Source organism: Mustela putorius, unplaced genomic scaffold (genome assembly GCF_011764305.1).
Source record: "Mustela putorius furo isolate JIRA1106 unplaced genomic scaffold, ASM1176430v1.1 tig00000827_pilon_pilon_pilon, whole genome shotgun sequence".
Lineage (NCBI taxonomy): Eukaryota > Metazoa > Chordata > Mammalia > Carnivora > Mustelidae > Mustela > Mustela putorius.
In genome coordinates, this window is record NW_025421489.1 from 1,390,810 (window position 1) to 1,405,517 (window position 14,708).

A 14,708-nucleotide genomic window follows, 5' to 3' on the forward strand; every position below is an offset into this window, starting at 1 on the left:
TTATGGGAAAAAGAACCCTAATAAGATTAACTGCTGACTTCTTATCAGGAACTACTGAGCCCAGAAGGGAGAAGGAAGATATATTCCAGGGGCTCAATAAAAATATCTGTCCACCAAGAATCTTATATCCAGCAAAAATATCTTCAAAATTAAAGAGGAAATTAATACATTGCTATGTAAACAAAATCGAGATAATTTGTTGCTAGCAGATCCAACTTATAAGAAATACTAAAGAATTCTTTAGGATTAAAGCAAGTCATCACAGAGAGTTATTTGAAACCACATTAGAGAATAAAGAGCATTAGAAAAGGTAATTATTTTTTTAAATTTTTTATTTTTTTAAGATTTTATTTATTTATAGTCACAAGATCACAAGTAGACAGAGAGGCAGGCAGGGGTTGGGAGGGAAGCAGGCTCCCCACTGAGTGGAGAGCCCAATGTGGGGCTCAATCCCAATATAAAAAACCCTATGATTATAAACTTGCTGTCCTTTCTTCTCTCAACTTTGTCAAAATACATAAAATTATATACAATAGTTATGAAAATTATTGTACCATTTATGTGAAACGTATAACAATGATAGTTGTAGAAATGAGTAAGACAGACTAGAAATATACAGGAAGAATAATTTCTCTATCTCTCTGGAATTTAGCTGGTATAAATATTTGATAGAATTTATCAGCGAAGAAACTGGGTCTGGTATTCTCTTTATTCTTTATGGGAAGGATTATGAATTAAGTTTTTTTTTAAGATTTTATTTATTTATTTGACAGACAGAGATCACAAGTAGGCAGAGAGGCAAGCAGAGAGAGAGGAGGAAGCAGGTTCCCTGCTGAGGCAGAGAGCCCAATGCAGGGCTCAATCCCAGGACCCTGAGATCATGACCTGAGCTGAAAGCAGAGGCTTTTACCCACTGAGCAACCCAGGTGCCTCCAGTTTCTTTTATTAATATAAAGCTATTTACATTTTCTACTTCTTATATCAGTTTTATAGTTTGTGTCTTTCAAGGACAACATCAGATAATCAGTTGCCAAATTTATTAACGTAAAGTTGTTTGTGGGGCGGCTTGGTGGCTCAGTGAGTTAAGCATCTGACTTTTGCTTTCAGCTCAGGTCATGATCTTGTGGTCATGAGGTGTAACTGTTTCAGATTCTCTCTCTCCTTTCCTCTCCCCCCACACCCCACTTGCACACCCTCTGTCTCTAATATATGAATCAATAAAAAAATCTCCAAAATTATAAAGTTGTTCATTACATTTCATTACTATCATGCTAATGTCTATAGATACAATAGTGATTTCCCTATTTGATCCCTAAAATTGGGAATTTGTACGTCATCATTTTTTTCTGGATCTATGTAGAGAGATTTGTCCAGTTCATTAATGACTTTCAAAGAACCAACTTTGGCTTTCGTTGTCTCTGTTTTTGTTCATTTTCTATTGATGCTTATTATTATCTTCATTATTTATTTTCTTCAGCTTCCACTGGATTTCATTTGCTTTGATTTCTTTAGCATTTTAAGACAAAAAATGACAAACTGGTATTGAACCTTTCTTCTTTTCTAAAATAAGCATTGAAAGGAAGTATAAATGACCATCTAGCCATGGCCTAACTGAATCTCAGAACTTTGATAATCATGTTTCCATTACCATTTCAAACTATTTTCTCATTTTCCTTAAAACTTCCTCTCTGAGCTAAGGATTACTTTGAAGTACATGGTCTAATTTCAAAATATTTGGGAGTTTTTCTGATATCTTCATTTTTAATTTAATTCTCTTATGGTCAGGCAATATACTTGTCATGATTTCACTATTTTTAAATTTGTTGAGATTTGTTTCACAGTCCAGAAAACTCAAGTGCTCTTTGTTATACTGATTTTCTACTTATTTTTTAAATTACTGGGGATAGAATGTTGAATTTTCCTTTTAACGTTGTGAATATATTGGGCTCCCTGCTTGGCGCAGGGAATCTGCCTCTTTCCCCCTCTCTCCCCCTGTATGCTCATACTCTCTCTCAAATAAATAAATACATCTATCAGAATATGTCCATTTCTTTTTTCAATTCTAATAGTTTCTGTTTCATGTATTTTAAAGCCTTGTTATTGAGTACATATTAAAGCTTAAGTACACTTGACCTTCTTTCGTTTTTGACTTGTCTATTGTCCCTCCCTCTCTATCTCTGTTTCTCTATATACTTAAAGTGTTTGTATTTGGTCTTGCTTTTCATCCAATTTGACCGTTTCTGCCTTTGAAATGTAGAGTTCAGACTATTTCCATTTAATGTAATTATGAATAAGGTTAGGCTTACGTCTACCATTTCCTATTTTTTTCTGTTTTTCTTTTAATCTTCTTTTCCTATTTTCCTACTTTCTCTGGTTGGAATGTTTGTAGTATTCCATTTTATCCTCTATTGGCCTACTAGCTATACTTATTCATTTTATTTATTTTTTTTAGTGCTTGCTTTAGTGTTTCCAATATGCCTCTTTAACTTATTACAGTCTCCTTAAAATAATATTACAGTAGTTCACACATAGTGTAAAACTCTTAAAACTGTATATTTCCATTTTTCCTCTGCAGTCTTTGTTATTTTTGCCATACATTTTTAGTTTTACATGCTAAAACCCCCAAAATATGTAGCTATAATTATGGATTTAATTCATGACTTCTCTTTTAAAAATACTGAAATAATATTATTAAAAATATTTTTAATATAAAATTAAAAGTTTCTTATTTATCCTTCTATTTACCACTAATGGTATTTTTCTTTTCTTTTTGTAGATCTGAGTTTCCATCTTTTTTTAAAGATTTTATTTGCTTGTTTGAGAGACTGTGTGTGCACAACTGGGAGTCGAGTGGAGGAAAGGCAGAGGGAGAGGGAGAAGCAGGCTCCCCACTGAGCAGGAAGCCTGATGTGCTTCCAGCACCCCAGGATCATGACCTGAGCCAAAGGCAGACACCAACCAAGTGAGCCATGCAGGCACCCCTCTGAGTTTCCACCTAAAATCATTTTCCTTCAGCCTGAAAGTCCTTCTTTGACATTTTCTATAGTACATGTCTCTGGTGGTAAATTCTTGTCCTTTGATGAAAATGCTTGTCCTTATTCTGCCTTCATTTGTGAGTAACATTTTCCCTGTACACAGAAATGTTGAGAGCACTGTTTTCCCCCATTGCTTTAAAGATACCATTCCACTGTATTGGTTGTCAGTAGCAACTCTTACCTTTGACTCCTCAGTGTAATGGAATCTTTTTCCCTTTTGGTGCTTTTATATATGTTTCTTCATTTTGAGTGTTTGACATCTTGATGATGGCATATCTTCATGTAGTTTTTTTTCTCCTACAGTGGAGATTCTGGGCTTCTGACATCTACGGTTTCTCAGTGTTCACAAAATTCAGAAAGATTTCAGCCATTACCTCCCCCAACCCTCACCCTCACTCCCATCTTCAGACTGCAATTACATGTAGCTTAGAATACTAGGTAATGTCCTGTAGGTCACAGAGTCTTTTTATCTCCCCCTTTCATTTTTTCTATCTGGTCAGTCAGGACAGTTTTTATTTTCCTGTTTTCAAGTTCACTGATTTTCACTTCTACACACTTTACTTCTAATCTGCTGTTAAACTCAATATTATATATTTTTCACTACTGATATATTTTTCAGTTCTAGCAGTTACATTCAATTCTTTTCTATAGTTTCCCTTTCAACATCAGGTTCATGTTTTCCTTGAAATTCTTGAACATATTCATAATATCTGTTTTAAAATTCTCACCTGCTAATTCATGAACTTTGTTATTTCTGGGTCTGTTTCTATTGACTAATTTTTCTTCTGAAAATTTCTGAAAAATCTGAATCTTCTGGAATCTTCTGAAAAATCACATTTTCCTGCTTCTTTATATATTGAGTAATTTTTTACTGGATACTAGATTTTATTAATTTTATATTTGAATTCCTAGATTCTGCTATCTTCCATTAATGAATGCTGAGCTTTGTTCTGGCATACAATTAATTTACTTACGGACCAATGTGAACCTTTCAAGCCTTGTTTTTGAACTTTTTATGGGTGTGCCTAGGGTAGCTCTTATTCTAGGGCTAATCTAGCCTTTCCTCTAATGCATAAGCTTTCAAGGGGTTTACTAAATGCCTCAGGTGTTTGACAAAGTTTCTCCATTTTGGTTGGTCAGAATTCAAGTATCTCTCAACCCTGCACAAACTCTGGTAGTTGTTCAGATTACAACTTTTCAGTAATTCTCTCCCTGATCCTTTACCCAACTCCCTGAAATCTTCCTCCATACATAACCAGTTTGGTTTTCAGTCAAATACCTCTTTGAAGATTTCTGAAGATTTCTTTCTGCTTATCATCTCTGTGCAAGTCTCAGCCACATCTGCTTTTCCAGTCTTTTCAGTTCTGCAAGATTGCAGTGACCCCCATAGGAATGCCCTCCTAGAGCCTGTGGTCTGGAAACTGCCTCCAAGAATAAAGCTGAGGTGATTGTAGAACTCCCCTTATTTATCTCCTTTACCAATGTCATAGTCCTGAGTTCTTTTTTCAATGTTTGAAAAGTGTTTTGTATATAAAAATATATTTTATTCAGTTCTCTAGTTATTTGTGGTATAAAAACATGAAGACAGAAGTTATTATCAAGGCCAGAGCAGAAGTCCAGGATTATTTTTATGTACACTGAAATTTGAGAACCTCTGACAGTGTTTTCTGAACTTTCTTTCTTTTTTTTTTGAAGATTTTATTTATTTATCTGATAGACAGAGATCACAAGTAGGCAGAGAGGCAGACAGAGAGAGAGAGGAGGAAGCAGGCCCCATACTGAGCAGAGAACCTGATGTAGGGCTCGATCCCACGACCCTGGGATCATGACCTGAGTCGAAGGCAGAGGCTTTAACCCACTGAGCCACCAGGCGCCCCATGAACTTTCTTTTGATAAGAATCACTTTAGTACTTATTATAAAAAGCAGTTTCCAGGGGCGCCTGGGTGGCTCAGTGGGTTAAGCCGCTGCCTTCGGCTCAGGTCATGATCTCAGGGTCCTGGGATCAAGTCCCACATCGGGCTCTCTGCTCAGCAGGGAGCCTGCTACCCTCTCTCTCTCTCTCTCTCTGCCTGCCTCTCCATCTACTTGTGATTTCTCTCTGTCAAATAAATAAATAAAATCTTTAAAAAAAAAAAAAAGGCAGTTTCCAAAAGCTCATTCTCAGAGTTTTTGCTTTGAGATGAAGGTGATGCTTATCATCAGAGAATTGGAGGAAATATTAAAAAATAAATGTAACCGACTATCCTTTCTTTCTCAGGCGGCAGATTAAAATGTTACCAACTCAAATAGCCTTTCTTTGACTTGTCTCTTCATAAAAAGTCTTCTCTTTAATTATTAACACCTCATTTATATTCTTCATAGCACTAACAATAATGTATAATCATTTAATTAGTTTATTTAGCCTATGTTGTCTTTTTCCAACATTAGACTATAAGCACCATGATGACCGCGTTTTTCTGGTTCTCTATTGGATGCCCCAAACCTACCAAAAGAGAAAGGGGTACTAACAGGTATAGATCATTCTAACTTGGGCCTGGCCCAAAGTAACAGTATACCTATGGAATTAATAAATGACTGTATGAGAAAACTTAAGTTCTGTACACTAACGCACGCACACCTATACACATACCAAATGACAGAAGGGCATCTTTTCACATGGTCTGGAAAGTACCTCTTCAAAGTGTGGATGTCTGATTAATTTCAACAAAATAATGTACCAAATTCTGCATTCCAATAAAATACTGATACAATATGAATTAGAATGGCACTATCACCTAATAGATGTTTCCTACTGGGTAGTGTCTATCATCAGTTTTCACATTACTTTTCTAATGTGTACGCTAGAAGCAGTATTTTTCAAGGTATCATTGACACATAATATAATTGACTCATTTAAATATGCAGTTTGATGTTGTTTGGTAATTTGTATATAATCACGTAACCACTAAATCAAGATATAAAACAATTCCCTCATCTTAAAAGGTTTCAAAATTCTTAGAAAAATGCCATAAAATTCTGGTAATGTCAGACAGAAATAAGCAATCTAGATAAAAAAAGTCAAAAGAAAAGAACTTAGCAGAAATATTTTAGTGGCTGATAAAAATACACTGATTTGCCAAGTGGCAAAATATCTCTGGTGACCTCATGCTTTTCCCCCCTGAAATAATACTACAGATTTCAATCCCACTCAAAGAGCAGATGCTTTTGCAATCACTGGGGTACCATTAGGGAAGAAAAACATCCAAGTGTGGTATTTATTATTTATATATTTCCTGCGTTAAGAGAGGGTGAAGAAGTTTAGACTTTTAGACTGCTTTTTCCATCTTGCCCTTTAAATAAAAAAATAAAATGGAACAACTCTAGGTAATTTGCTGTCTGTTCTGTTGCAAGAACACCAAATAAGAGGCTTTTATAGGAGAGCGGGAAGGGTTGTTCCAGCCCTAAGAACATGAAAGGAATCATCCTGTCAGTGGGCTACTCCACTGTAATTGAGCACAGCTAAAGGAAGGAAGGAACAATGCCGTGCCATTAGGGCAACTCAGCCAAGCTTCCCACTCCTGCCCCGCTGTTCCCTGACCCCTCCCACAGCCACAAACCCACAGTGGCTTTGTCACCTGGTCTGTGTACATGTTCTCTCCAACATGGTAACATTAAAGGGTTAACTGGGCAAATACAAACCACTTGTTCATGGTGACTCACGTTCTTTCCATCAGCCTATGCTTCCTTTCCTCATGACAGGTTTTATCTTACCGACCACGAGAGGGAAGTGTAAAAACAATGCATGAGAATCAGAGTAGTATTAATTGTCTATGAAAACTGTGTTTACCTGAAATGTGCCTTTATGACTAGTTACTGAATTTCTGTGCTTCCCAATACTACCTGTAATTTCTAGTGTTTGATCTCTTGAAAGGGATATAATTTTAAAGAGAAAAACTGTTATAATTGGAAAGCAAAGGGAGAAAGCGATGTCACTGTTAAGAATGAACAGATCGGGACGGATTCAGATAACTCACAGAATGCAATCTGTAGCACCACTAGGAAAAGAGCAATTATACCTAGGATGGGATTCTGAAGGGAGAGGTCTCTCCACAGGTGTCCGAACTCTGATTTTTTACTTCATTATGGCAGAGGGCACACTAAGCAAAAAGCCCCTGGGACAGAAGGCTGGATTCCTTACCTCCTTAAAATGTGGCTATTCTTCCAACCAAGAAGGGGGGTAATTGTCGTTAAATCTCAGTTCCCTTTGTGTCCATCAGTAGCAAATTCTTAATACCGGACTGATTTAACTCAATTTTGACTCTCCGTTTTTAGTCTCCTGGGTCAGTGATAAACATATGCAGAAAGCTGACCGCCTCCCCCCTTCCCCCTCCCTGGCCCCCTCTGTCTCCACTACTGACGCTCAGAATAGACACTAGCACATGATGCACAAAGACAAAAAGAGGTATCTACATTTTACTAAGCAGGTCAGTCAAGAAATATGGTAATAATAAGTAGACATGAATATATGTATGGTATTTTAAAATGGGATATAAGTAAAAAAAAAAAATACATTAGGTTCTCCCTTTATGCCTACAATATTAGAAAAACCGAAAATACTAAGTGACAATAAAAAGCCCCATAGACATTCTATCGGTTCCCACAGCAGAAAACTTTCTACGCCATCTGTTATTGGACAGTTCTATTTCAAATATGCAACTAGAATTTCAGAGGGCTGGCAACGAGCGCTCTTTTCCTAAATCTGGACAACCATTAGCCCGTCTGAAAGTGAACGTACAGAACCGAGCAGGAAATAATTCCCAAACAGGGTTCTGTGTATTATTATTATTATTATTTTTAAAGATTTTATTTATTTATTTGACAGAGATCACAAGTAGGCATAGAGGCAGGCAGAGAGAAAGAGAGAGGAGGAAGCAGGCTCCCTGCCGAGCAGAGAGCCCGATGCGGGACTTGATCCCAGGACCCGGAGATCGTGACCTGAGCTGAAGGCAGCGGCTTAACCCACTGAGCCACCCAGGTGCCCGGTTCTGTGTATTATTAATGCTCAAAAACTTAATAAAACAAAATGAAATCAAAGTACAAAGGGAAAATACAGGAAAGAGAAAAATTGTATCAAACTGAAAGAAATAATTCAAGAATCACAACTAAATAATGGAGAAAAGAGGCCCGTAAGATTGGAGTAAGTCTTATTTTTCTTATTTGGATCGAAGTGTAAATAAAATGATTTTTCATGGTGAAATATCACCGAGCAGGAGTGTTTCCACGCTGGGACGGCCTCCCCACATGCCAGGCTGACCATGAGGGGTGTCTCCAATCATTCACCCCCCACAGAGGACACCACCTTCTCGAAGCAGATACACGCCAGAAGTCCATTGCTGTTAACATGATTCAGGGGGAATATCACAGCCTCTCCCTGGCCACTCTTTGGTTATCCTCATGCAAAATAATTTATTTGGGCTTTGTTACAATAAGAGGTATAATTAGCAGTCATTTTGTAGAATAAGGTATTGATGCCACAAGCCAATTTTCTGAAAGCGCAGCACTGCAGCACCTGTACCATTCATGTTTATAAATCAGGTAATTGTACATCAAGCCACTTCAGTGTGTATGTAATTAGTCTAATTTACATATGTAAATCAATTATCTTATACACAGTTTGCCAACTCCTTGCTTTCCTTTATTTTTCCCCTCATGTTGCAAGTTCAGATAGATCAGATTTCCAAAATATCATTTTAATAAACTATCAGGTTTTTTTTCCTCAAGCCATTTAGGGATATTTCCAATTCCTCCATCTGATAATAAAACACAAGGACAAAGTTCAAAGAAGCTGTTAAGTCTCTGCTGATTCATTATATCAGGAAGCTGCTTTACTGGATGTTCCAAACCCTTTTAATCAATCTTTTCTGCTTCACAAAAGAACATTTCACATGCTCAGGTGTCTCCAACTCTCACCTAATTTCAAGTGACAATACTGAGAAATGACAATATAATTAGAATACAGATTTGATAGGCATAAAAGACAATGACTGATCTCATTCAATTTTTTAAACTCTGGGCAAAGATCTATACCTTTACCCTTGCCATTTAGGCCTACCTGACTCTCCATTCAAATGCTAGTCTACCAGTGATTCCACATTGGAAAAAAACTGAAGATGCATTACTGAAAATGTTTTGAAGGATATAAAGATACAGAATTTTATTCAAGACCACATTAAGGATCAGCACAGCATTAGGTCTCAAATATGAACAAAAACATGAAATAAACTTCAAAAATTCTCCATTTATCTTAGAGAAAATGTTTTAAGTTCATAATGTACATTCTATTACTTAAGTAAAATTTAGATGACTAAAAGTTTTGCTTCATTTTAATATGTGACTTAACTACAAGCTATAAAGTGATCTTAATGGAGAAAAACAAAGTAATTCTCAAATGATAATACACTGCCTATTTTTTAAAGAACAAAAATGGTTATTTAAAAAATTTTTAAATTTCCATAAAATAATGTAATACACAGTTTTAGATTCTGAAAGGGTACTTGAAAACACTTTCAGATTTCTGGAAGGAATTCTGAAAGGAATTAAAAGAATTAAAGGTGGTTGATGAAACATATAAATGTGTATTTCCTCTCACTCATTTATCTCCGTTAAAATGCTAGTAAGGGAATCAAAAAGTATAAACCACAAGAAAAAAGAGAACAGAAAAAGAGAGAACAGTATATAAAAGATTTCAACAAAACTTTTCAATATGGAAAGACTGAGTGGTGATGACTGATTTGGTAATGAGGGAAGCCACAAAATAAAGCATTAGATGAGAACTATTTTGTGGTTACCTGTGCACATCAACCTAGGAGCTGGGAAGGGAGGGGCAGAAAACAAGGGATCCTTTGGAAGTGTCTACTCAAAATACTTGACACCCTCTTATCTCACATACAAAATATCAACATCCAGGAGCCCAGGAGCCTGTCCCAGTACTCCTCACATACTTACACAGGCAAGAGATTAGAGGTTTTATTCCCTAGAGAAACTGAAGGGACTCGAGATTTGGTGGCATCAGTACAATGGATAATGAGAAGAAGGTGTATGAAACAGGGAAGTGAGCTTGGAAAGGGGGGAGGCCAAAAGATTCAGGGAACAGTGGGTTCCATGTAAGTGACCAGCAGAGACACCAGAGTTCGGTCTAATATGTGGCAGAACTCCACTGTAGAGCAGGACGACATAGGGTTCCAGAAGCATGAAGCTAAAACTCAGAACACAGATTATAAAATGAAGGAGTAGAGAACCTCAGCCATGTATTTCCAGATACACTTCATAAGCACAGACCTGCTCAGGAGAAGGCGGCACCACTAAACCGAATTGGCATTCCTACTGCTCTGTATTACAAGCCTTTTGGTTCTCCTTGCTTTTTGTTAACCAGGTGAATGTATTTATTTTGCAAAGAGTAAAAATGATTAAGTCTATCTGAAATTATGTTGAGTGAAAAAATAGGATAAATTCATAAATAATACTACCAATCATTTTAAACATACCAAAAAAAAAAAAGATGAAGGAAATATGTTAAATGTTGAGAGGGGTTCTTTTTATAGTTTCAAGTATTTTCTACAATGATCAGCTATTTTAAAGTCATTTAAAGAATTATTTAAAAGGCGTAAAAGAAAAAATATAAAGTATGAAAACCGTACAATTTGTGTGTCACTGCAGAAAAAATCAACAAAACTTTCTGAAAGAAATACAATAATCAAATGCTAATAAAATCATAATGAACATAATAAATATATACTATTACAGTGAACCAATGAAGGTTTTCCTAGTCCTGAGTTTGATAAAAGCAACTATTTAAAACACTTGTGAATTTTACCAGAATTAATGACTACCTCACTTTAATAATATTCAATGAAAATCAGAAAAACTACATTCTTTTAGGACAGTTACCTTACTTAACAGGGCACCTTCCTGTATGTATTCCTGCATCAGAGAGAACCCACTCCTAGGAGACTCTACAGCTTCCCTTTGGGGACTTACTTAGTATTCAACACCATTTCTGATAATGGTTTTTTTCCCCCGTAAATGTAAATACCTGGTTCTATAGTTTATGACATTAGTATTCAATAAGGACAGAAAAAAAAAATCACAGCTTTCCATTTTTGTCTAATGAAGCCTCACTTACATTAATTTTCTCTCGTACCCTAGCACCTGGCACAGAGCCTCTGTCACATGTTAGCTGAGCAAAATACAGATGAATAAATCAATATTTTAATGAAGTCCCCTTTCCAGCTTGTTCTTCTACAAGGCAAAGAACCCCTGTTTCTTGAGTCTTTTATTATGGAGATGTTTCCTCTTAGTCGTTAATAGTCTTTGTGGCTTTTCTTTAATTTCCTAATGTGCCCTAAAAGGACAAGGCCAGAACGGGGCACAACATTCTGCTAAGCCTGTGACCAGTTAGGAACAAATTAAAAGAAGGGTTTCCTGGTGTCCATGTTACATAAACATTCAGTCATCCCAAGGCTACACTGTAAATTTCCACACACAGAATAATGTTGAAACACTCACCTCAAGAACCAACCACAACTTGTCTCCATTTATTTTATCTTTCTTAAAGTACATCCCGTAGAATCTGACCACATTGGGGTGGTCGGAAAGCGTCTTTAAGATGTTATACTCTGCTTCAATCTCTTCGTCAATGTCCTAGTTTCAAAAAGTCAAAGGAAGAAAAACCATGAGAAAAACATGAATTACATCAAAGAGACACATTAGAGACCACGAGATAGAGAATTTAATTTTGTCAAAGCAAGGTTATAATAATGGCTTTTATTGTGCTCAATAGTACATATTAAAATTTCTCATGCCATTATGTAAGGGGAGAGATTGTGATTTTCCTGCTGATCAAATACATCTCTAATTATGTTAATTTCACTGAGTTAAAAAGGGACAAATAAAAGACTATTTTTGTATGCAATTAGGAAGAAACATACATGAAAAAGGATTCCAAAGGATATTCTTTTCTTTGCAGTGTTAACTTTGTTTCTTTGGCAAAGCCACTGATTTGAAATAAAAACTTTTAGGTGGTTCATTTGGTGCCTTTGAAATAGACAATATATAGAAGTTTTCAAAAAGTAGTCATACAAGCAATAAATGCCTATCTTTCCAAAAAAGTAAAAAAATAAAGTTACACATAAGATGCCATTTAGCCTTCAGTTCGCTAAAGGCTCATTCGCCAGAAACAGAACAGGTTGTTACCCTTGCCAACAAGATGAAAGATAATCACTTAGTCATGTTTGTAGAAAGCCACAACCCATGAAAGGACTCAGAGTAGTAATAAGAGAAAGGCTTTGAACACTGTTTTTACAGCAACATTTTGTGTCCACATTGTTTTATGACAAAATCATGTAATCACAGAGCTGGAAAGAATTTTAGATCAGAGCTCTAATTTGAGAAAAAGAAGCTAGAGCTCAGAGAGGTTGGTCACAGAACTGGTGAGTATAAGATCAGGACTAGCTTGCAAGTCCTCTGCCTCCTTCTTTCTAATCCCATTCATTGTATCTCGTATCAAAAGTTATAATAGTAAGACTCTCCTAAGAAAAAAAAAGCCACTCTATAAAATGCTTGGGATGCATCTGAATTTATTTCACGAAGATTATAATCTCTTGGTTATAAATCTTTTTTATTTGGCTTGTGACATTATGAAGGAAGAGGAAATAGATAATTCTGAGAAAAACATACATGTACTATGACAAGAATAAAAGCAGCAAAAGAGCCAATGTCATACCAGAGTTATGAAACCAATATATTTTATTAAAGCAATAGAACAAAACATGATTTTAAAGGTTCATAGGATACGAAACAGGAGCAAATTATAAAAGAATAATGTCTACATGTATTCACAGTCCATTTGTCCTTCTCCATTAAGAAGTGGAGGAATGGGAGAGCCACGCTGGTTATGGCACGGCATCCGGCTAGAGCCCTTTCTCTGGCCACCATGAACCCCAACCTACACTTGCAAAGACCAGAGAAGATAGGTACAGTCACTCTGGTATAGCTTCATTGATATTTGTGTCTCTTATCCTTCAGTTTAAATGGTAAGGACTGCCTGGGTGGCTCCATTGGTTAAGCATCTGCTTTTGGCTCAGGTCATGATCTTGGGGTCCTGCGAGAGAACTCCATGTCACACTCCCAGCTCAGTGGGGTGCTTCCTTCTCCCTTTGCCCCTCACCCCACTTTAATCCCGCTCATGCTCGCTCTCTCTCTCTCTCTTTCAAATAAACAAATAAACAAAATCTTTTTTATTTTTTTTATTTATTTTTTTTTAAAGATTTTATTTATTTATTTGACAGAGAGAAATCACAAGTAGATGGAGAGGCAGGCAGAGAGAGAGAGAGAGAGGGAAGCAGGCTCCCTGCTGAGCAGAGAGCCCGATGCGGGACTTGATCCCAGGACCCTGAGATCATGACCTGAGCCGAAGGCAGCGGCTTAACCCACTGAGCCACCCAGGCACCCCAAAATCTTTTTTAAAATGGTGAGAACTTTCCAATAAGGAAATATGAAAACGTTCAGCATCAGTTAAGCCTGGACATATGTGTCTCTCTCTTTTTCTTCCCCCAGCATATGTAATTTATTGCTTGAAAATAAACCCATACTCTCCCTCTCCTCTGCTCAAAATAATATGAAATGCTGTAGTTATAATGGGTTTAGTAGGAATAATCAATCAAAAAAGAAAGTGCAATCCTGGAGACCTTTTGCAGAGTCCTACAGTTTGTTAGTGTAAGATCTGTGACAAGGACCAAGAGTCCCATGTTCTTCACAAACATATCACATCATCCCATCATGTATGCAAGGGTCAGGTAACTGGAGAAACCACTCTCAACAGAAGTTCAGGGATTATGGGATCACTGACCTCCTTCTGGCTCACCCAAGTGCTGCGGGAGAGCTACAGATTTCCCAGGAGCTGAAAATGTTCCAAAACAGCCAGTTCTCATTCCCAGAAAAAAAAGGGGGGGGGCAGGAGGAGAACTCATCAACTTCTTTACACTCTTCAAGGCCCCCCCCCCAAAAAAGCCTAGAAGATTCCCTTATCACAACTGTTATTCCAAAAAAAAGCAAAATAGTACCCCTACTGGGGCATCACTTACAGAGGCCAAAAGACTACACATGAAATTTCAGTTCTTCACAAGGAAACTGACCCTGATTACAAGGGAATACCATTTCTGCTTTGAAAACATTTCAGCAAACCTGAAAATTAATTTCCTGTCTCTGAGAGAAATATAATTTAACATAAAATATTTCTGGGTTAGCTTAAGAGATATTCTGCCTGAAACCTAAATAAAGGCAGGAAGAAAAAGAGATCTGGCCAAGATGACATCTGAGAATGACTTCTAGATCCTTGAGTCTGTTCTTACAACCTTTCTAAAATCTAAAATAACCTTAAACCAACTACCGAGCTATTAAGAGCTGTATTGATTCATTTATGTATTTGTATTATATGTTTGTTCAATTAAATATTTATTGGTCCCTACTGTATATGTTAAGTGTATAAACAAGAAAAACCTAACAAACGGACTTTTTTTTTTTTTACATTTTCTTCAATGGCAATTGACATTGTGACAAATCAATAAAGTTACTGTAGACTTTTTAACTCTTTAGTACAAATAAAAACAAAGTTCGTAGGAAAAAACTGAAAAAAT

At 36.5% G+C, this 14,708-nt stretch overlaps 1 protein-coding gene across 1 annotated transcript in view; it reads right to left on the reverse strand.

Annotated features, from left to right (window-relative positions):
• MYO3A (myosin IIIA) overlaps positions 1 to 14,708 on the reverse strand; it is a 232,753-nt gene that overhangs the window by 202,664 nt on the left and 15,381 nt on the right. Inside the window, exon 4 of the mRNA XM_004757631.3 lies at positions 11,581 to 11,715. Coding sequence (XP_004757688.1) covers positions 11,581 to 11,715 — 135 coding nt within the window. The remainder of the gene's footprint in view (positions 1 to 11,580; positions 11,716 to 14,708) is intronic.